The sequence below is a fragment of the Phyllopteryx taeniolatus genome, chromosome 3 (assembly GCF_024500385.1).
Source record: "Phyllopteryx taeniolatus isolate TA_2022b chromosome 3, UOR_Ptae_1.2, whole genome shotgun sequence".
Classification (NCBI taxonomy): Eukaryota; Metazoa; Chordata; class Actinopteri; order Syngnathiformes; family Syngnathidae; genus Phyllopteryx; species Phyllopteryx taeniolatus.
Window position 1 is genome coordinate 11,584,318 of NC_084504.1, and position 24,407 is coordinate 11,608,724.

The 24,407-nt window shown below is 42.0% G+C and overlaps 1 protein-coding gene across 3 annotated transcripts in view; it reads right to left on the reverse strand.

Moving 5' to 3' along the window:
• Positions 1 to 24,407, reverse strand: part of ddr2l (discoidin domain receptor family, member 2, like) — a 35,458-nt gene that overhangs the window by 5,116 nt on the left and 5,935 nt on the right. For 2 of the 3 annotated variants that reach the window (XM_061769047.1, XM_061769048.1), the window contains 15 exons: positions 19,751 to 19,834; positions 19,099 to 19,201; positions 18,942 to 19,017; positions 18,487 to 18,636; positions 13,889 to 14,033; positions 13,715 to 13,820; positions 11,223 to 11,412; positions 8,652 to 8,898; positions 8,236 to 8,301; positions 8,008 to 8,150; positions 7,624 to 7,735; positions 7,364 to 7,480; positions 6,080 to 6,473; positions 3,145 to 3,342; positions 1,105 to 1,339 (listed from right to left, as the gene is read on the reverse strand). In XM_061769047.1, the coding sequence (XP_061625031.1) occupies positions 1,105 to 1,339; positions 3,145 to 3,342; positions 6,080 to 6,473; positions 7,364 to 7,480; positions 7,624 to 7,735; positions 8,008 to 8,150; positions 8,236 to 8,301; positions 8,652 to 8,898; positions 11,223 to 11,412; positions 13,715 to 13,820; positions 13,889 to 14,033; positions 18,487 to 18,636; positions 18,942 to 19,017; positions 19,099 to 19,201; positions 19,751 to 19,811 (2,343 nt within the window). In that variant the 5' untranslated portion in view covers positions 19,812 to 19,834. Of the gene's footprint in view, positions 1 to 601; positions 772 to 1,104; positions 1,340 to 3,144; positions 3,343 to 6,079; positions 6,474 to 7,363; positions 7,481 to 7,623; positions 7,736 to 8,007; positions 8,151 to 8,235; positions 8,302 to 8,651; positions 8,899 to 11,222; positions 11,413 to 13,714; positions 13,821 to 13,888; positions 14,034 to 18,486; positions 18,637 to 18,941; positions 19,018 to 19,098; positions 19,202 to 19,750; positions 19,835 to 24,407 lie in introns of those variants that run through there. The other variant, XM_061769049.1, reaches the window with a different exon arrangement.

Genomic DNA, 24,407 nt, shown 5'->3' on the forward strand with positions numbered 1-24,407 from the left:
TGTTCCAAACAGGTGTTTGATGAGCATTCCTCAACTTTCCGTCTTTTTTGCCACCTGTCCCAGCTTTTTTGGAACGTGTTGCAGCCATCAAATTCTAAGTGAATGATTATTTGCTAAAAACAATCAAGTTGATCAGTTTGAACATTAAATATCTTGTCTTTATAGTGTATTAAATTAAATAAAGGTTGAACATGATTTTCAAATCATTGTATTTTGTTTTTATTTGTTTAACACAACGTCCCAACTTCATTGGAATTGGGGTTGTACTTCATATTGTGTTTTTTCACTATTTGTGACAACAGACAACTTAAAATTAACATGTTGTCGAAGATATAGCACCGGGGCTAATGTTACAGTTTACAATCACACATTAGCTTAGCTTTGTTAGCTTCACAACACACTTCACTGCAGTTGGTTGAGCAAAACAAACATGTTGCATAGTACTGCTTTAAAAAAATTTATATCATTTAAAAAGCATCTAAATCGAGTAGAACAATAGATGCCATCTATTCAACATTGGTATATATATATATATACATATATATATGTATATATATATATGTATATATATATATATACATATACACACACACACATATACATATATACACACACACACACACACACATATATAGTAACACATCATTCGTCAACTGGAATCCAGTCATTTACTGCCAGGGATGTATATATTCGTCAAGTATGTTTTTCCAATGTGTAGGCGTGGAAGAAGTCCCCGCCCAGCTTGTCAGTGAAATTCAGGTTTGTAAGCCACTGTAATGACAAAACAGATTCCTATAGATGGCAGCATTACATCCATTTAGATTTGCAATCAGCACAGCTTTTGAATAGAAGATAAAGATTAGATTGTCACGTCAATTATAAAGGACAGAAATGCCAACACGTTCCAAGTCAGACAAATTTAGGCACCTGAAAATCGAACAAAGTATGTATATGTAAGATACAAACAGAGTAGGGCTGTCGCTGTCGACTCTTTTTAGAATCGATTATCCTATAGATATTGCGTTGACTAACCGACCAACCAACTTTTTAGCACTTAAAGCTAATGAAGCGATGGGTTGATGAACGGGTCGATGACACGCTCACCAGCAGGATGCTCTCCCAGGCCATCCAGCGTATGGGCAGCACGGCGCGGCCTTGGATGCGGTAGTAGTCGCTGCTGTAGAGGTTTCGGCTCATCCCGAAATCGGCGATCTTGATGGTGAGGCGGCGGTCCAGCAGGCAGTTCCTGGTCGCCAGGTCGCGGTGGACAAAGTTCAGGGAGGCCAGGTACCTCATGCCCGACGAGATCTGCACCGACATGTGCAGCAGGTCCGCCAGGCTGCCGGGGACCACACAGAGGCAAAGGTGACACAGGGCTGGGTACACTTTTGTACTCAAAGGCCACATTTGAGTTGTAACATCGACAGATGGACCAGCTCATTCGTGGGAAAAAAAAACTTACGATCAGTATGTAAGAGTTTATTATAATAATAAAAGAATAATTGTCATTTTAAAAATGTGTTATTTATAATTAAGTTAAATATAATTAATTAACAACTTATTTATTTCAATAATTAAATAATTATTTTGAATGTATGACTTGTAATTTAATTACAATTGATTAACCCCATATTGAATAAAAATTTTTTGGGGAATGTGCATGTTTAATAAAATAATTCTCTTTTTAAATATTTTATTCAAAAATAAAATGTGTTAATTGTAATTAGCTAAGTATTGAATAAAACATTTTTAATTTATGTATAATCAATTATTATTAAGTAACTATATTTCTTACTATGTGTATAGTATTTTAAAAAAACTATTCTATGATTGTATTATTAAATTGAATTATAATTTAAAAATATTTGAAAGAAATCAGTTTGTTAAATGTAGATGTAAAGATGATAATTCATTAAAATTTTTCCATTGTATTATTTGTAATTAATTCATTTTTAATAGAGTCACCAGATATATGATTTGATTTATCTCATGCAAAATGACTGATTTTACAAATATTCTTTTATTTTAATATGCATGAAAAAATGAACCAACTATTAAATAAGATACAATAATTAATAAAGAAATCAATAAATACATTTTGATTAAGCAATGCTAAGATATTACAAGCAGCTAAATTGTGGAGTAATATTTTCTTGTCTTACATTATTGCATGCTTATTTTTAATCTTATATTGTCATATACCTATTAGTTGAATCCTAAAGGCTCTCATGAATGCATTTCATATATGTAATAAGTTCAAGACACAGTTCTAAGTCCACAGAGAGGGCATGGCAGAGACTTCACAGGAGGGGTATGGGCTCTTTGCTTAGCTACTAGGACGAATAATTTATGGCCTGGTTCCAATTAGCCTTGGATAGTCTCTAAGACAAGCAGGTGGCAAGCAGCCAAAGGACAAGAGACAGTTAAGGTATGACTGATATACGACCAGGAATGAAATAAGGCTTAACTAGGGGACACAGGTAGAAATCAAAGGTTTGATTCATGGATATGTACTGGCTAGCTTCTCTGAGGACACAAATAGAACTCACGCCTCCCAAAAGGATTCGGTAACCCTGGCTCTCACCAATCAGGTGAAAGGGGAAGACCTGGGGTACGGCGTGGGCTCATATAAGCTCATGTAATTGTTCTGTTGATTCAATGTATCATCCACAGGTGATGTACTCATTGTTTGTCTGAAGCGTCCAATAAAACACTTGTGACCAGCTCAGCTCATGTCTTCTGATTTTTATCTGGCCCTTTGAGTCTTAGTTTTATCCTTGGTTTCTGTAAATTTAGAATGGTTGTTTGTATATATGTGCCCTGCGATTGGCTGGCGACCAGTTCAGGGTCTACCCTGCCTCTCGCCCAAAGATAGCTGGGATAGGCTCCAGCACGCCTGCGACCCTAGTGAGGATAAGCGGTAAAGATGGATGGATGGACAGAAATGTCTCATCAAGAAAACCCAGCCTCCAATCAATTCAAGAGGGTCCTGCTTCTCGTCCGCCAGAGGGAACTGACCAAGATGCTGCACGCCAGGACTGAGGCCAGAGACCCCCACCTGCTGGCCCAATCAGGGTGTACCTCTGACCTGATGTAACTGTTTGAGACACATCAAAATGAATGAAGCGTTAGCGTGGAGCTCACCTGACGGAGGGTATGTTGTTGGCATGCGTGAGCGTGCTCTCCATCTCACGCTGTGACAGGAACATGTTAAGGTCGCCGTTCTCCATGTACTCTGTCACCATACACAGCGGGTCGGACGTCACGCACACGCACAGCAGTCGGATGATGTTGGCATCGTTCAGCCGCGACATGATCTTGATCTCTTTCAGAAAATCATTCCTGCAGAAAATAATAAAATTTCATTCAAGTGACTGAAGATTATTAGTCTATGACAAATAATGTATATTTGTTCTATGCCAGTGACATGTAGTGACAGGAAGAAAAATTATATGGTCTATCACTAGGTGGCACACAGAGTAAGTCACTTTACGACTAAACTGAGATGGGATCCTTATTATTTTTGGCTGATTTTTTGCTTTGACCTGTGAGATAGAATTTAAGATGTTGTATGTTGGCAGTGAACTTAATTCACTTCACCACATGCTGCAGTTTGGCAGATAGTGAACAATTCCTCAAAAAAGAGGCTTCAAGCTGTTTAATGCCACTCCCAGCTGAAGTTCACAGTCAAAATAAACATAAAATAAAGAGAATTACACTTTGTGTATTTAAAACAGCCACATAGCTTTGCCTTAATAAATCTGCTTAGCTTAATGCTAACAAACAATGGAAATGCCTGAGACAGGCTAATGAATAGAGTCTATGTGGCAGTGCCATAATGCTTTAAGCAGCACAATATCCATTGAATTAAAGAAAAAAATGTGACAAAACCAGATACATTTTTTACATTCTATTTAATGATGTCATGACTGTATGTTTTTATAAAGCTGAATATTATAGAGTTGATTTTTTCTTGTGAAAAAACACATTACAGAAACTTTTGTTTTTCTTTTGGGGAGGGGATGCTGGACTGGATTACTGGCATTTCCATTTATTTCAATGGGGAAAGATGATCTGAGACATGAGTGTTTTGAGTTATGAGTCCAAATTAAGAATAAAGGCCTCTTTACGCTGGCGCGGCCGACAGCGCCTGCATTGCATCACGTGACCGACGCATTGGGCCGCGCGGCCCCTATGCGTCACTTGACGCGCACACGGCAAAAATTGTTGCTCCGCGTAGAATGCAGCGGAGATTATCTCTCATGATGGGTCCGTTTTAGTCACATGCTGTGATTACATTCCCCTTGGTTCATCATACCACTTACACCACCACCTTCTTGATCGATTTTGCAGTATAATTAAACGTATCATCTGGTCGTATCAGACACTGTTCCACAGTCGCCATTGTTGTTGCTTTGTTCCTTGTTCCGGAAATGGCCAAAACATGCAGAGGAAACTCCACCCTGTGGTGTCCTAGCCAATATCAGCCGTAGCGACAGCCCCAACTTGGAGGAAAACTGCAGGACATTTTAAAAACTGCATGCATGGATAGCGCTTGAGTATAAAGGCAAACTGTGCGCAGGATAGCCGCAGTGATGTCAGCGCGGTCGCCGCCCGCGCGAGTATATCCATCCATCCATTTTCTGAGCCGCTTCTCCTCACTAGGGTCGCGGGCGTGCTGGAGCCTATCCCAGCTGTCATCGGGCAGGAGGCGGGGTACACCCTGAACTGGTTGCCAGCCAATTGCAGGGCACATAGGAACAAACAACCATTCGCACTCACAGTCATGCCTACGGGCAATTTAGAGTCTCCAATTCATGCATGTTTTTGGGATGTGGGAGGAAACCAGACTGCCCGGAGAAAACCCACTCAGGCACGGTGAGAACATGCAAACTCCACACAGGCGGGGCCGGGGATTGAACCCGGGTCCTCAGAACTGTGAGGCTGACGCTCTAACCAGTCGTCCACCGTGCCGCCGCGCGAGTATAAAGTGGCCTTAAGTTAAGAGGTGATAGTTACCCGTCACCTGAAGTGCTCAATGCATTCTGGTTAATTGCTCATAACTACCGCAGAGCAGTGATTGCGCAGCTGACTTGTTATCCTGTATCCTGCTATATTTGGATTGTACAGTTTGCAGTGATCGTGTTCGTCTCTGAACCACGATTTAATAAATTATACGTTTGTATTGTGCTCATTTGTGATACAGCTGTGTGTACTGAAACATTACGCACAGTTTGAACATGAATACTGCGCTTAAATATACAAAAAATAAAACTACCAAACTGTGCAAATGTGCAGTGCTGTGAAAAAGTATTCTCCCCCCTTCTTATTATTTTTTGCATACTTTCACCACTTAAATGTTTAAGATCATATAAAAATATTTAAATATCAGAAAAAGATAACCCAACTAAACATGAAAAGCATTTTTTCAATGATGATTTTATTTATGAAGGGAAAAAAAACCTATTCAAAGGTGTGTGAAAAGTAATGCCCCCCCTTGTTAAATCATGAACTGTGGCTAATTATTCACAAATGGAGGTCACAAAGGAACCCAGGACAACATCTAAAGAACTGCAGGCCTCCGCTGCCTCAGTTACTGTCAGTGTTCATGACACAACAATAAGGAAGAGACTGGGCAAAAATGGCATCCATGGCAGAGTTCCAAGGCGAAAACCATCGCTGACCAAAAAGAACCTAAACCTAAATTTGCAACAAAAAAAAACATTGGATTGATTCCCAAGACTCAAGAGTGGTCTTCCTGTTTCCTGAGCCAACGTACACAATATTCTATGGGGGTTGAAAAATCAGTGAAATTGCTCTAAAATGTTTGGCAATATGGGGTTCCCTGCTCTTGAAACATCTGGCAGTGAATGAGTTAAAGTAGAGAAACTGTAAAAAAAAAATAAAAAAAATAGGAATTTCAAAAGGGGGAAATACTTTTTCACAGCACTGTATTGTACTAAAAGGTTAAATACAAGTGAACTGCACTTAGACTGATTCTTCCACATAACACTAGAGAGAGCTCGCATACCACTAGTGGTCCTAGTACCACACTTTGACAATGTTCCTGCGATCGTACCTGGCCTGGCTGGTGGCGTCTGCCCGTAGCTGCTTGACTGCCACCAATGTGGCGCACCCATTTCGGTCCCGTCCGGCTACGCCTCCTTCCTCCTCCTCTTCGTTCTCCCCCAGGAAGGTGGCTAGCCCCTGGGCCTCGCACAGGTGCACCTCACCGAACTGTCCCTCGCCGAGCTTCTCGCGGAAGAGCAGCTGCTGGCGCGGGAACTCAGAGGCGGAGATGTCCTTGCGCGTCAGTGAGTCGACGGTGAGGGCGGGGACGGCGTACATGTTGCTGCCCGTCACGCCCTGCAGACGTACGATGTCCGTCTCGGCGTAGTGCGGCGCGTTGCTATGGAAACACTGGTGCGGCGTGCACTGCGTCACGTCGGGCTCAGCGTAGCCGCCGCCGCACGCTGCCGCCACAAAATGTAAAATCTTTCATTATTATTGGAATAAAATGCTGACATCAGCGTTTTTTTCTCATCTTTGTCACCTTTGGGAGCGGCAGGCTGAGGTCATGTGACAAGAAGTCAGCGTTAGGAGACCGAAGAGGAAAAAGCCGGAAAGAAAGAAGAAGAAGAGGAGGAAGAAGAAGAAGGCTGTTTGAAATCATTCACTTCTTCCCTACTCCTTAGTCAATATACAGTGTTCCCCCACTGTACAACGCAAAGGTTTATAATTAGTTATGTCTAAGCTAATTTCTATTAGTGCAACTATGCGTTTCACATTATGTTAGCATTAATCTAGTGGACGTTCATTAATATATAGTTTGGTTGAACATTTTGGCATTTGAATATACAATGTTTAATTCTAATTTGTTTTGTGTGTCAGTTTTTCAGTTAGCTTCAACTGGGCATGACAAATAAACTGCTTGAAGTAAGCACACTTTGCCTGTTCAAATGCTAGGTTTTTGTGCTATAAAAATGAGACCAAGATAAATTACTTCAAAACTTTTTTCACCGTTAATGTGACCTATAACCTGTACAACTCAATTTAAAAAAATGAAATTAATACAAACAAAGAACTTTATGTCCATCTGTGTTGTGATTTGTTGCTTTTTCTGTGTCGGCGCAATACATCATGGGATATATTGCTTTTCTAGTGACTATCGGTTGGTCACTACTTTTCAAGATGGATTCTGGGAGACATTGAGGGGTTGATATAGGGGATAACCTATCCTCACTAACTACACATTCGAACAGCACTACGAAATGGAGAATTCACTATATAAGGCAATAAATAGTGGATGGGGAGTGATGCCCAACACAGCCGAACAAGTCAAGTGAAGCAGCATGTGGCTGACCTGAGGCTTCGGCACTCTGTGAGAGTTCAGGCAGTTTGTTCCGGAATGTCTCAGGGTTCTGGTACTGAGGGTCCAACAGGAAGACTCGCTCATAGTGGGGGTCTGACTGGGCCAGGCCTAGAGGGACACATGAGCACATGTGGAGGGCCTACTACAACAGCTAAACTTTATCAATCAGAGGCGCTTGAAATGGTTGTGTCTTGTCATTAATGTAAATCAAATACAGTGTACAGCTGACACGATTGCAACCAATGGCTTACCTCCTGGGGCGTGTCCAGAGCGGGGTGGCACAGGGGGGGTTTGCAGGATGATGGTGTCGCTGCAGGACGACAGTCGCACCGTCACCTCCTCGCCCAGGATCCTTCGGGGAGCCTATGAGGCGGTGACAACCATAGACATCAAATATACAGTAAACAGACCCCGCCTTAAGCCTGTTTCTAGGACGCGTGAGTGCGACCGCCATATTAAATGTGTCAGATCTGCACCGCAAACTAATGCAAGTCAATGGACTGAACTTTATTAGGCAACAACCTACAAAGTGCACCAAGACAGCTATCAATGAATGATGATGAATACTGAAATATTAATAGTAAATATTTATTCTGTGTCTACAATACCAGTGTCATTTCCATTATCCCGCTCACCTTCTCCAGAACTTTACACACATACTGACACCACAGGATGAGAAAGATGATGATGACCAGCAGCAAGATGATGGTTACCAGGCAGCCAATCAGAACGGGCGCGTTGCCGTTGTCGGGCGTCGCGCTGGCAGACGGGACAGCGGCTGGCGGGAGACAACGAACAAGATGGTGGCTGAGCAGCAAAGACGGCGAAGGGAATTTTAAGACGGAACGGTTGTAAGGTCATACCTGATATGGGCGGGGCTGTGCTAGACTCGCTGACGGACGGTGGAGTCACCGACATTGACGCGTCTTCTGATGAATGACAGAAAGTTACCATAATATGTGTGTGTGTTAACGTCATTAGGTGTGTGTGTGTGTGTGTGCTGTATTCATAGTTTGTGTGTTATCTTCACAATGTATGTGTGTGAGTGTTAGCTTCACAATGTCTTTGTATGAATTAGCTTCACAGTGTGTGCGCGTGTGTGTTAATTGATGTGTGTGCGAATGTGTGGTTCCATGAATATGCGTGTAGATGTGTGTGCATGTAAGCTTCACAATGAGTGTGTGTGTGCATGCTAGCAAGTGCGTTTGCAATCTTTGAATGTGTGTGTGTGTGTGTATATGTGTGTGTATGTGCATGCGTGTGTGAGTGTGTGTGTCACCTGACTGGAAGGAGACCTCGCTGAACATCATCCAGGTGTCTGCGAAGGCAAAGCGGCATCGCAGTGCAGTGGCGGCGTGGCGTTCCAGTGGCACGGTCACGTAGCGAGCGCTCGGGTTCCGGTCGTCTAGAACCGTGTGGAACACCACAGGTTCTGCCTCCCACATGGACGAGGGCCGGGGCTTGAACCAGCAGGACACCGATGAGAAGATCTTCACGCCGCGGGAAAACATGTTGTTACTATGAACCTGTCAGGAAGCAGAGGGGCACAGTTTTCAAAATAAGAGTAATGATGCCGCACACAGGAAGTAGACGATAAAATAAAGGATCCCCCTCTCCCCCCAAATAAAACCATCAGTCGAATGTAGAGAATTTTCTTAATCAAAGTTAGTGTGATGGTGCACACAGGTTTATGCCGCAGGAAGTACACAATTTGGTGAAAAAAATATTTGGTGAAGGACATTTTTCTAAATAAGAGAGTGTGCATACAATAAGAAGACCGGCAGCTGAATTTAAATGATTTTCTTCAAAAATAGAAGAAATACTGCACGCAGGAAGAGGTACAGGAGTTTATTCAAAATAAGAGAGTGATACTGCACACAGGAAGTACACCACTTGGGTGAAGGTGAAAGATGTTTGGCTGGATTGGCAGACTGGGGTGGTGGTCCCCTTTCAAGAAGGGAGACCAGAGGGCTGTTTCCAAATACAAGGGGATCACACTCCTCAGCATCCGTACTCAGGTCTATTCAGGGGTGCTGGAGAGGAGGGTCCATCAGGAAGTCGAATTTCGGATTCAGGAGGAGCAGTATGGTTCTTGTCCTGGCCATGGAACAGTAGACCAGCTCCGTGCTTAACCTGCTGCCACTGCGACCCCAGATAAGTGGAAGAAAATGGATGAATGGGTGAAGAGTGAAGCTTCAGACAAGAAGTAGACAATCATTTAAAAGAGGTCTTTCCAAAATAAGACCTCTTTGGGCATAGAGTAAGTCCAAGAAAATGTTACTGTGGAAAAATAAAAGTTCGACACAGCGGTCATCGAATCAGTCCTGTGTTCATCCATCACAGTCTGGTTTGGTGCTGGTACAAAAAAGGACAAACTCCGACTGCAACGGACAATCAAAACTGCTGAAAAGATTGTCAGTACCGCCCTACCCACCCTTGAGGACTTGCACGCTGCCAGAACTAAGACAAGAGCATGCAAAATCCTCTTAAACCCTCCACATCCTGGTCACCACCTCTTCCAGCTCCTTCCCTCAGGTTGGCGCTATCGATAAATGCAAACTAAAACAAGCAGACATTCCAACAGCTTCTTCCTTCTTGCCATTAACTTTCTAAACAGTTAACTTACAATTCCACTGTAACATGCTGCCAATTTTGTCTTGAGACTGTTGTCACATCTCTGTCGGGCCAATTATACATTACTCGGGCACTGACTGTAGTAGTCTCGCCACTCTGCACGACTTGCATATGTTGTTGACCAAAACTGGCCACTCGTGCTTGAGAAATATCTGCACAATTTGCACAATTGACATTGTCCCAGATTATCGCGCTACTCGTCACTTTAAACTGCATACATTTTTTTAAGTCTCTGCGCCATTTGCACAATGGTCACTGCACCAGACAATTGTTCTATTAGTCATTTCAATCTGCTCTAATCGCTAGATGACTCTGCATCGTTTTTCACAATTGTCAAAAAAAAATAAAAATTGTACCAGCATTACCATATTTCTGGTAACCTTTTATTGCTCAGTGACTGTGTTTTTATGTCTAAAAAGTATTTTTCATACTTTTTCGGTTTTCATAGGAGAACAGCTCCAACTACTGGAGACACATTTTTTTACATACTTGGCAAATAAAGATGATTCTGATTCTGAACAGCAGCACTCTTTAGTGGTATACAAGTGAGTGTTTATCTGAAGTTAAAAGTTGTGAGTGAAAGAACATTACACGGAGACAGAATAATGATTCCGACTCCACATATCCCTCAGCCAATACATTACAGTAGTCCCCAAAAATAAAATAATGAAATAGGTCCACTCAACAGAAATACAGATATCAATGCAAAAATAAATCTGACATACTACGTATATACATGCATATGCAGTACATACATACAACGTCATACTAGGTGACGTTGACCGAATCTGAGGCTGCTGCTCTTTGGTTCTGCACTGACCAACTGGGACAAGATCTAAGGTGGACCACTTCCCTCTGAGTTGTTGCCATGGCCCCTTTTCTCTTTAAATGGACTCTTATGCCATCTTAATGAACATTGTACAGCACCCACCACTATGTGATCAATTTTGCCCACTCGACATCCATTGTAGCCTAGTCATCCTGGAAGGGGATCCCCCCATCTGCGGTCCCTTCTCAAGGTTTCTTTTTTTCCCCAAATGGGGTTTTGAGTTTTTCCTTGCCCGATTGGGGGGTTTAGATTAGGGGATGTCGTCAGTCATTGCCAACTGTGCGCTTGTGAGTCTCTTTTGTGATTAAGACCTCTACAAATAAACTTGACTTGACATCCAGGACGTGGTCAATCAGGTGAAGGAATAATTTCAAAATAAGAATGTACCTTCATGGAGGTGAAGTTCCTCTGTCGGTCAAAGACAAATTCCATCTCCACGGTGTGGTCTGCTCCCATCGAAACGTTCCTCCAGCCCAAGTAGTCATACCCTGGCCATGCGTGGTACTGACGCGTCAACAGGAAGTCGTCCAACCCTATCACGCCATCTGTAAGCTGGCCCAGACCACCGGACAATTTCCTGTTGGGATGAGAGTGTTGGGTCACAAGGAGCATGTGACTCGCCTGCCAAATATTAGCAGGTCAGGATGAAGCATATTGCGAATGAATATATTACTAAGTCAGCATTTTAATATGAAACATGGTACAATGAAAATGAAGTATGTTAGCAAATGTTAGTATTTTAGCACATTTTAGACAGGTCAGCATAAATCATGTTGGTAGTTTAGTGTGAAGCATATAACTAAATTAGCATTTGAATATGATGCATATTAGCATGAAATCGGGCTACACTACATATTGTTTGATCATCGTCATCGCGAGGTGTGCATGAGCAATAGTCACATCGCAAAGGTCCTGGAGAAGTAGGGGGCGAAAGAACATGGGTACCGAACATGCAATGCGAGCATTACTCCACCAATCACAGTCATCATGGGAATAGTTTAAGCTCGTAAAACATTCTCCAAATAAGAGGGAAAATGTTCTGGCTTCAAGTTGTTTGTCACTCCCACCTGTAGTTTACGGTAAAACTGTCACGTAAAAGAAACAACTAAACAACAAATGTCCGCTAATTTAAATGGTAGCATACGGTGAAAAGAAAATCTAGATATAATAAGATTAGCGCCGATGTTTTTGTAAATCAGGGGTAATTAACAAAAATTTTAAAAGGTCCAGATCGTGAAAATTTCCTGAAGCTAAGGTCTAAAAGATGATCAAGTGTCTATTTATTGTGATACTGTATAGGATTAAGTAGCCTGTCTAGTCGTTGTATTTAAATCTGCTTGTAATCAATACCTTAGTTAAATCCAAAAACGTTTTGGAATTTGTGATTGTCAAGTAACACAAAACTAAACAAATACGTATGACTGCTGATACGTACTGTTGTGCTCATAAGTTTACATACCCTGGCCTTGTCCTTCATGTTTTCCTTAAAGAACTGTACATGTCTTACAAATTCTGCCGGGTAATCAAACATATGAGCGCAATTGTGTTCTCTCATTTACTAAATAAAAGTAGGGCTGCACATTTCAAAACAAGAGCAGGTAAATAAAAAGAGAATGTTATCCATATTCAAATATAGTGCTTACCTTCAGAAAAATAAAAAGTTTGAGTTTGTGTCTGATTTATATTACAATGTTGATGTTTATTATTCTTAGAATTAGATTTAAAAGTCAATTGTTCTTAAAAAGGATGTACTTGCATTATTGCTCTCATATCATTATACCAGTGACATAAAAAAGATCAACATTACTGTCGTGTGTCGTGAGTTTTATTTCGTCTTAAAAAATGTGCTGTCACGACAGGCCTAAACATACATTGAGAGAGAGAGAGAGAGAGAGAGAGAGAGAGCGCAATGGACAACAAAAATATTGTATAAAATGTACTATTATAAAATGTACTAAAATACATATAGGCAAAAGCAAAATGTGTGCTGGTGTTCCATGTTGTTATCCTGTATTTTCTGAGACCGAAATACATATCACAGGGTTACAAAAAAAAAATCGCAATGTCATTTTTTTCCAATATCGGGTAGCCCTAGCGTGAAACCTGTTACCAAGTTAGTAAGAAGCATGTTCCCATATTAGGTATGTTACCATGACACGTTAACATGAAACACTAGTATTTTAGCGTGATGCATGTTAGTACGAAGCAGGACGCATGTTCATATGAAGCATGTTAGCATTTAAGTATGTAATAAGGTCGCATGAAGCATGTTAACATGACATGTTCATATAAAGCATGTTATCATATGAAGCATTTTAGCATGAAACAGTATTTTAGAAAGAATCATTGACAAGTATACCTTTTGATATGAAACCTGTTAACTTGAAGCATGTTATCATATTAGCATGAAACATGCTACCAGTTTAAAATTAAGCTTATTGGCATATTAAGCATGTAAAGATGATACATTAGAATGAAATAATGGTATCTTACTGTGAAACATGTCATAACATTATGAAGCATGTTAGTATTTCAGCATTAAACGTTTTAACACATTTTAGACAAATGACAGCATGAAGCATGTTGGTATGATACATGTTGATATGAAGACTGCTACCATGAAGAATGTTAGCATATTAGCATTTCAGCATGAATCTTTAGTCTTTTAGCACATTTTAGACATGAGAGTATGAAGCATGGTGGTATTTTAGCATTAAGCATATAAAGTTAGCATTTTAGTATGACAGCTGTTACGCATGTTAGCATGAAATACGCTAGCAGGTTAGCATGAAGGATGTTCATATGGAGCATGTCAGCATTTACTATGAAACGTGTTAGCGTGAAGCATGCAAGCAAATTCAGCAGGTATTTTGACCTACCTCTTCTGGTGGGTGCCGTCGTAGGTGGAGTCGTTGAGGATGGCGATGGGAAAGCCAGGTTGCGTCATCTGCTGTCCTTCGGGGGCACTGTACGAGATCAGACCATCTGAGGGCGACAAACGCAAGTGTCAACAACCATCAACGGCAACAATGCGCCGTGTGGCCGTGGCCTACCTTCCCAGGGGCAGCCGTACAGCTCCACCCGCATACAGACAGTGGACAGCTCAGTGAGAGGAATCAAGCGGACCCATCGAGTCACAACCGGAGGGTGAAGGTCGTTGATGACAGGCGCGTACGCATTCTTGTTGCCCTCCATTACCTGCGCGCACACACAAACACACATCCTGTGTTAGGCTCCGCCCACAACCACTTCATGTGGTAGTCATGTGATTTGAGCCTAGGCAGTGTTATTGTTTCTTTTTCCTTCCTCACGTCTATCATGCCGTCACACACGTCCTGTTAATTCTTTGGGCTTCCTGAACCCCCCCCCCCCCACACACACACACACACACATACATATATATATAGCACATCGGGCTGGACAACCACCGACGAAGAGGGCTGCCCCCCCCTAGACCCGCAGCACCAAACCCGGGAACCCTAGAAATTCAAAATATAAGAGAGTTTTTGTGTAACCGAAGACCAAAAGCATTGAATTAGTGTGCATTCCCATATAGCATGAAAATAGGTGTCTGGGGTATTTTTGGGGCGGCACGGTGGAAGACAGGTTAGAGCATCTGCCTCACAGTTCTGAGGACCGGGGTTCAATCCCCGGCCCCGCCTGTGTGGACTTTGCATGTTCTCCCCGTGCCTGCGTGGGTTTTCTCCGGGCACTCCGGTTTCCTCCCACATCCCAGAAACATGCATGGTAGGTTAATTGACGTTTCTAAATTGCCCTCGGTGTGAATGTGAGTGCGAATGGTTGCTTGTTTGTATGTGCCCTGCGATTGGCTGGAAACCAGTTCAGTGTGTACCCCGCCTCCTGACCGATGATAGCTGGGATGGGCTCCAGCATGCCCGCGACCCTTGTGAGGAGAAGCGGCTCAGAAAATGGATGGATGGATGGATGGGTATTTTTGGTGCATTGCGCGCATATATTAGATGGAGAGAAGCCCATTTCATGCAGTGTACTGAGTAAAGTGTGTTCTATGGAGCACGTTGCAAATTGATTTGTTATTGATTTAAATTGATTCCGATATTGATTCATTAAGAAGTAGAAATACACAAAGAATTTATCATCACAGAATACAGATACAGTAATCCTACGTCAGGGTTCTTGCTTCGCGCTCCCGCTATATTGCAGATTTTCTTTTATGCTGTTCGTACAATATTTTTGTTATCCATTGTTCTTGCTATCTCTCAATATATTATACAGTGCCACCAGAAAGTATTCACACCCCTTCACATTTTCCACATTTTGCTATGTTACAGGCTTATTCTAAAGATGGTTTGAGTATAGTTTTCTTTAAAAAAAAAATAATAATAAATCCTCATAAAATATATGACGAAGTAAAAACTAATTTTCAGCCATTTGTGTAAATTTATAAAAAATGTAAACGTTCAAACATAAAAGGTACATAAGTAGTCACACCCTTTGCTATGACACACAAACTTAAGCTCAGGTGCATCTGATTTCCACTGATCATCCTTAGGATGCTTCTACAACTTGAATGGAGTCCACCTGTGGTAAATTCAGTTGATTGATCATTATTTGGAATGGCACACACCTGCCTATATAAGGTCTCATAGTTGGCAGTGCCTATCAGAGGAGAAACCAAGCAATGAAGTCTAAGGAATTGTCTGCAGACTGGATTGTGTCAAGGCACAAATCTGGGAAAGGATACAAAAGAATTTCAGCAGCATTGAACGGCCCGAAAAGCACTGTGGTCTCGATTATTCGGAAATGGAAGACGTTTGGAAACCACCAGGACCCTTCCTAGATCTGGCCATACGACTGAGGTGAGTAACCGGGGAAGAAGGGCCTTGGTCAGAGAGGTGAACAAGAACCCTATGGTCACTAAGGCAGAGCTCCAGTGTTCCCTTTTGGAGATAGGAGAACCACGCAGAAGGTTGTTTATGGTAGAGTGGCCAGACCTAAGCCACTTCTCATTCAAAGGCCAAAAGGCACCTTAAGGATTCTCAGACCTACAGAAACAAAATTCTCTGGTCTGATGAAACCAAAATATAACTTTTTAGCCTGAATGGCAAGCATCATATCTGGAGAAGAAGAGGCACCGCTCATCACTTGGCTAACACCATCCCTACTGTGAAGCATGGTGGTGGCAGCATCATGCTGTGGGGCTGTTTTTCTGCTGCAGGAACTGGGTGACTAGTCCCCATAGAGGGGAAGATGACAGCTGCCAAATATAGAGAAATTATTCAAGAGAACTTGCTCCAGAGTGCTCTGGAACATAGACTAGGGTGTCATTTCACCTTCTAACACGACAATGACCCAAAGCACACAGCCATGATGACAAAGGAGTGGCTTCAGGAACAGACTGTGAATGTCCTTGAGTGGCCCAGCCATTTGAATCCAATTGAACATCTCTGGAAAGACTTAAAAATGGCTGTCCACCAACGCTGCCCATTCAACCTGACTGACCTTGAGAAGATCTGCAGCGAAGAATGGGAGAAAATGCCCCCAAAACAGGTGTGCCAAGCTCGTAGAGACATACCCAAGGAGACTTGAGGCTGTGATTGCTGCCAAAGGTGCTTCAACAAAATATTAAGCCAAGGGTGTGAATACTTATGTACATGTTATGTTTACATTTTCAATACATTTGCACAGCTGTCTGAAAATATGTTTTCCCTTTGTCATTATGGGATATTTTATGTAGATTTTTTTTTTTTTAAATAAATAGATATTGTCCCCAAAATGTTCACAATAAACAGTTTTTTTTTTAATGGAACTGTTACGATATTAGAGCATAATAAAGAATTGTGCACTTACAAATTTTGCCCTGGTAATCAAACATGAGCACAACTGTAATGTTCTCTCTAATTTACTAATTAAAAGTAGGGCTCCATTTCACAATAAAAGCAAGTAAATAAAAAGTTGTTCAAAAAAAGTGCTGAACTTAAGAAAAATAAAGTTGGAGTTTAGCCTTTTGTTTGACATCTAGACAACGGTGAAGTCTCAAACAATTTTACATTTTAACAACTGAAGCGTTTGAGGGTATGTTTGTTCGTAACCTTTTGTTTGTTTCATAATGGCGTTTCACATACATGCACTTTTCATAAGTGCTCCCAGTGAGAACTTCCCTCTGAGAAACTTAAACAATCACACTGACCGTTCCATTTTAAGCACCGATTGTTCCAAATGTTGAATTCCTTTTCTTTAAATCAGTGATTACGGCTTGAGATGCAGATTTGATTGGCTGAACTCTCATGTGATTGGTCGGTATAGTTCAACACTACCATAAAGCCTGTAATCTGTTGCGGCGCCCCGTATGTCTTGAATCATAACCTTTATTTGGCTATGGTGCAGGTACGTATGGGACTGGTTCTCGGTCCGGACGCAGACTGCGGTCCGACAGTTATTGACCTCTGTATGTCGCCACGATCGAGCGAGCCAGAGCGAGCTGTTTAGCTCTTCAGCTTGCTAGCTAGCTCACAGGTTAGCGAACTCAATCAATCGTTAACTTTCCCTAATGTCCCAAGTGTGTCCATCTACGAGGCCAAAGCCGTTCCGCCAGGGGCTCAATGCATCGTGAACAGCGCGCGGGTGTTACCACAACAATGAAAATTGATCAAGTCCAAAAAAAAAAAGTCTCATGTCGATAGGGAACGATAACCTGCCCTCCTCTGCCTTTGATGGCCTAGCACCAAGACAAGACTCATACTTTTAATGAATAATGAATAACTTATTAGTGCATATGGAGTACAAATGTAAGAACATGATGACAGAATGAAGATAACTTCTTTGTCAAACCCCACACATTTGTTGCCTGTTTCAACAAGTTTGCTATATTGCTCCCTGTGTGCCCTGCACTGCAGGGCTCTAGTCTGCAGAAATTTTGACAGTCATTCCCACTCATTAGAAATCAAATGAGAAGTGATAGTTCCGTACGTAGGGGTCGGTTGCTCTGAAGGTCTAACCATCACATGTAAGTGCCACTCTTTCTACCGACTTAAACAACTCCAAGAGTGCTGTCTTAACTCTACAGCTTTCGGACGGCGACTTGCATCTTTTAAGGTGGAACGGAGAGTTGAATGGACGGGGGCGTGACGGTGGAGCCAACTTCATGTTGTGACTTAAGACATGTTTTCGTGTTGATATTGCCTATCGTGGTTTGAGTGTCTTTTGTCAATTTCCTGTGTTCCAGATTTACAGAGGAATTTAAAAGTGGAAGTCGCTCACTTCACGATGCAGCTTCTGCTGCTTGCTATAGTCGACATTTTGCTTGGTCGAGTGCGGTTTCCCTCCATACAACACCAATCACATGCAAAGCGCCTCCCACTGGCCAGAAGGTGAATCGATTCAGAGGATTTGCTGAATCGAGATTGAATTGTGTGGGAAAGAATTGCAATGCATTAATGAATCGATACTTTTACCCACCCCTAATATGCACACACATACACATGTATACACAAAAACATGCACACACACACACGCTCGCACACATACATTTATACACACACATGCACATTTCTATGTACACAAACAAATACACACATGCCCAAACACAAACACGTGCGCACGCACACGCACGCACACACACACACAACCTACATAAACATACAAACACATGCACACAGTCACACTAGCCCACCGTGCTTCCCAGGCGGTTCCTCCATGACTTCCATATGACTCCGTCCCTGCTGTAGTTTAAGCTATATGCTCGCGCAAACTCAATGCCGTTGCGCGCGTAGCGTCCCTGAGTGGCCACCACTGTCAGGAAGGTCAGATGGCGCAAGTCCACCTGAACACATGGAAGATATGTTAGCATGAAACATGTTAGCAGGTTAGCATAATAGCATTTTAGTTTGTGGGCATGTTAGCATTTTAGTAGATTAGCATGAAGCTTTTTAAAAGGAAGCAAGCATCAACATTATACTTACGCTGCATTCAAGAAAACTGGGAAGTAAAAACAATGTCCAATTCGTGGCTGAGATAAGTGCACGAAAGGCAACATGCAAGTGAGTTCCAAGTGTCATCATTGTTGTTTCCCAGAGCTCTTGAATGCAACACTCAGATGCTGATAAGGAGGAAGAGGTGGAGTCAAACCTGCAGGAACTGAGAGTCGGACGCTTCCAGTTGACCTTCAGGACACCAGGCACCGTCGCCGTCCTCGCGGTTCAACCTGACACAGCCGGCAAACACAACATCAACATTAAAATAGAGAATTATTGATCATACTTATCATTCTAACAATAATGCTGACCTTGCGTACTGCGGTCCTGTGGTCTCGTGCCATTGGCTGGATGCTGTGATGTCATCATCCTTGATCCGCCCATCCTCCATGCCCAGGGCATAGCGACAGTGTGCTGGACACACGAGCACACACACACACGGTATCAATACTCTCTTTGACCCCTCTCTTGCATTCTCTCTTTTCGCTCCCTATCACACTCTCCTATTACTCCAATGATATCGCTCTCCACTCTCATTCTTTCCCCACTGTCTTTCCCTTTTCTCCCCTCTCTTCATCGCTTTCTTTCTCCTCTTTCTCTCACCTTCCCGTTCCCCTTTCTCGCTCCCGTTCTCTTTCCCATCTCTCTGTCCACCCTCATTCTTTCCTCCCTCCCTTTTATTCTCTTTTTCTTTCCCTCCCTTCTCTTTTGTTCCCTTTCTCTCACCCTCCCTCTATCTTTTATCTCTCTCGCTCCCTCTCTTTCTCTGCCTTCTTTAGTTCTCCTCTCTCTCTTCCCCTTTCTCTCTCACCTCCCCTCTCTCATTCCTTTTTGCTATTTCACCTCACCTCTCTCACCCCTGTCCACACTCTTGCTCTCTTCCCTGTTTTTCCCCCATTCTGTTCTCACCTTCTCTCCATCCCCCCCTTTCTGTATCTTTCCCCTCTCTGTTGTTGTGTGTACCTGGGTCAACTTGTGCGACGGCTGCTGCGGCGTGAAGGATGAGCAGCAGGAAGAGGTGCATGATGGGCCACACACACTACATCTCTGAAAACGTGCAAACACAATGTGGTCAGTTGATTAGGAACACGTGCACAATAAAATACTATTTTAAAAAAAAAAAACTGAAAAAAAAACTCAAACTCAAAAATACTAGGTCCACTCTGAACCTTAATTCTCCACCTGTTGCCGCTGCCGCCCCCTCTCCTTCGTCGAATTGTTTGAGCATATTGTGACAGTATCGCTCTTTAGTGGTGTACTAGTGAGTCGAAAGTCATGGGTGAATGAACATCACATGAAAAGGAATAACGATTCTTCAGTTAAAACATATACTGTACCATTACATTTCAATAGTGCCAAAAATTGTATTATAAAACAGGTCCACTCCATATCACTGCAAAAATAAATCATCTTGCATACTTCCCTCTTTTCACATGTAATCTCTACATTTCAAATAAAAACATATCAGAAAGGCTGCTCAGAAAAATAAATCATTTTACAATATCACTAAATGGAGTAAAAGAAACTATGGCTGAGTCCCATGAATATTTTTTTTATTGTTACTTGGCTGTTTCTAAATCTGGGCTTCTTTTAAGAGTGTTCCTGCCTTTCTGACTTGAATTTTTGGACTCAAGCGAATAAATCACTGTTAGTCGGCAGTCATTTTTAATGTTAGTTAGAATAGCAGCAATTTTGAATGTTATCACTTTAAAAAAAAAATATGACAAATTCTACCAAATTAGTGAACAGACAATTTCTCAATGGACGGTTTTGTTATTGGGAGCATGGCATGATTATTGCTGCACCAATAATAGCGTTTTGGAGGTACTGTGCACAAATGTAAACATTGAAAAGACGGAGATAGAAGATCCGAAGATGTCTTTTTCACAAAAACCTGTGGGGAAAACGCACAGCTACTAAAGCCTATTGAGAAGGACTCGGCGAGCACTAAAAGGAGAGGTTCTTCAGTATTCCTGCTTTCACCTCTTCGCCCCACCTGTACCGTCAACCTTCCTGCAATACCGTGAGCTTTCCCACAATACCACGATAATTATCGGACCGTGAGATTAATACCGTGATCAAACCGAACCGTGAGATATAGAAAACATTTGAGAGCACGTGACGGAACAGGGAAAGCTCAAGTTTGCCATGGGCAAGCAACGATTTTAGGGCACTTTGAACCCTGCTTACACTCTTTCCCCCTCCTCACTCTAAATCTCTTCCTCCCTTCTACTTCCTATCTTTACCCTTTTTCTCTTCCCCGAGCTCTCATTCTTTCTCTCTTCTCTTTACCCTCTCCCCCCTCTCTCATTCTCTGTTGCCCCTCTTTTTTGTCTCTGAACCCACTCCTCTCTTCCCCCTTTCTCATTCTCGCTCTTTAACCGCCTCATCTTGCTTTCACCTTTTTCTCTTGCCCCCTTACACTCTTTCCCTCTCTTTCACCCCTCCTCTTCCTCTCACTCTTTCTCCTACCCCCTCTCGCTTCTCAGAGGAATTTCACGTGTTTGTGGGAGTATAAGACTCTTATTGACAGGGGAGGAAGTTGTGGGCGTTAATCTGTGTGTTTACATGCGTGTAGCGTTTCCAAGCACACAAACATCAACACCTCCAAGAGGATCACCCTGGACGACCAACGCAGCATCAGCTGAAGGAACATCACCTGGCATGTAGCGACGAGCGTGTTATGTTTTGTTTTGTTGGCACGTCAGGAATGAGAGGAGTGCTTGATTTGACATGTCGGACACGCGACATACAACCAGTGGTGGGAAGTACAAATATTTTTTTACTGTACTTCAGTAGGTATTCAGGAATCTGTACTTTAAAGTCATTCACTGCCAGCAGTTTTTAAAACAGAATATTGCAAGCCATTCTAAAGATTTTTCAGTGATCTTTCAAGACCTGCAGAATATTATTTTCTGTGACAATATAATTAGAATGTAGCAAAAGAAAGAGTAGACTCTTATTTCACCAGAAAAAAGTTTGTTTCAAGCTTTTTCCATTCTTAAGTAGACAGGATGAGGTGGTTTCACCAAAAACACCGGTTTCTGACTATAAAGCAGACAAAACAAGCTTGTCAAGAAACATGTCAAGCAGAACATGTCAAGCAGAACAATGACTTTGATGTTTGATAGTTGACTCAGTCACCAATTAGTCACAACCACTTAGTCACCAATTATTTTTGCGATCAGTTGACTAATCGGATCATATCGCTGGCACCGGGCTGACCCTCCTATGTCTAAATTTGGTCAATTCCATATTTTTTCAAGTGTTAGAAATGGTTTGACGATGCAGTGTTAATGGCTCATCATACATGCCGTTTACTTGGTTTCCTGAAAGTGATAGTTTTTGAGGTACAAGGATTCCGCCTGACACCAGCGATATGTAAATTGCAGCTTATCGCACCATCTAGCAGTTGCTCTTATACAACCATAATTAGCTTCCAGCTTGACGTGTGCACAAAAGATAATTAAGATATGAGAATTTGTAACCTTTATTTATCCAGATAGAACATTAAGAACTGTTTCTTATTTAAAATGCTGCAATGTATGCAAGTTCCTGCGTTGTAAACGCACCCTGTGTTGCTTGTGGCAAGCGTGTGACACGTTCTTCTGCCCTCCCTGAGCGTGCTTTAAGCTCTTTGACACCCCAGTAGGAGTTTACTGTAAAACTAAACGCACAACAAAAAGAATTACACACATTGTACACATTTAAATAAAAGACACATCGTTTTATAAATGGCCATCTTATGTTATCAGTCAATGGGGTCTTTCTTGAAAAAGAGGTTTTTAAGCTCAATCAGACCAACCTGTTTAAATAAAAAAGAAAATTTGAAAACCCTACTGACGGGCTAGCTAACGTTAGCATTAGCTCACGAGATGGATTTACCTTCAAATAACGAATATTTACACACATGCTGGAGTAACACATGCAGCCAGGTGATATACAGTAACACTACTCACAGGCATATATTCTTCTTAATCTGTGAAAAACTAGTTTAATGAAGTTTTACTGCGACTTACTTACTTACTTTTTTTTTTTTTTTTACTTATTGGCTTGTAATATTGTAATATGCAGCTTCATACATGCACTGCACCACACTTCCCGTTTTAGGTCAATTAAGATTCATCCATCCATCCATTTTCTGTAGCGCTTATCCTCACTGGAGCCTATCCCAGCTATCTTCGGGCAAGAGGCGGGGTACACCCTGAACTGGTCGCCAGCCAATCGCAGGGAACATATAAACAAACAACCATTCCCACTCACATTCACACCTCAATTAACCTACCACGCATGTTTTTGGGATGTGGGAGGAAACCGGAGTACCTGGAGAAAACCCACGCAGGCACGGGGAGAACATGCAAACTCCACACAGACGGGGGCCGGAATTTTAACCCCGGTGCTCAATGCATAATTATCTTTATTCATCATAATTCAATGTCAATCAAAATAATTATGATTATTATTTTTTCCAAAATCACCCAGCCCTAGCATCTTTGTCAGAAACTGAATCAGGCACAACATACTTCCTTTTTAGATGCTCGTGTATCACTGTTGTGCTGCCATAAAAGCCATGTTCTGTCTCATAGGTTTAGCATCACATCTTTGGCGAATAAGTCAAACTTTAGCGCTAACACTGGTTAGCCGTGGTTCTTTTGGGCACGTCACCGGACGATCACTACTGCGCAAGTGTGTCACTAGAAAGACCCAGATAACAACTACTGTGCATGTAACGGGAACGTTAACTGTTTATTAAACATAACCTCAGTGGAACACGTTATTCAGCCAGTATTTGACAACAGCGAACGTCAACGTATATTTGATTGACAGGTGAATGACTTGTCTTCAGCGGACCAACCACATGGGGACTTTTTTGTCATTCCGAGTGAAATCATTCCGATTGAAGATCCCTGGTCAACTGTTTACTTGTGACGTGATCTATTCCAATCGGGTGTATACATGATGTGCACTACATTTAATCGGAACAGCCGTGAGCCATGCACTACGTCACAGGCTGGAGGTCTGTCGTCTGTTCAGCACAGTAGTTGCGATTGTTTATATAAATGTATTCAAAAAAAGTTTGATAAACAAGTTATAAGTAGTTAAAAACAAGATCTCTGTTGCACACGAGCTCCGTCGGGAGCCGGCATATTTATGGTGTGCGTAAACACTGACGTCGAGACGAAGCATGCGCAGAGAGAGCTTTCTCTATTCTGAATGACGGTATACATGGCAAAAACCTCCGATTGGTTTGGCAAAAGGAATATTCAACCCTGGTGAAACCGAATGAAATTCCATTAGTATTCGGCCTGTTTATTCCGACTGAGGTGTTTATATGGAGCATTTTCATTCGGTTTGGGCTTCTAAACCGATTATAATTGGAATAGAAGGCTCCATGTAAACCAGGCTAGTCTTGCAGCTCTTTATTCTGTATTTCATACCCAGGGGGATCCATGTCACAGAGTATAGAAAAACAATTTAATAGATAAACAAGAAAGGAAATAATAACAACAACAATAATGATTTGAAAAGCAAAAAATAAAATACAACAAATAAAAAATAATAAAAGCACACTATTATCGTTTATCGTGATAGTTTTTGGGAAGTTTATATCATCTTGGAA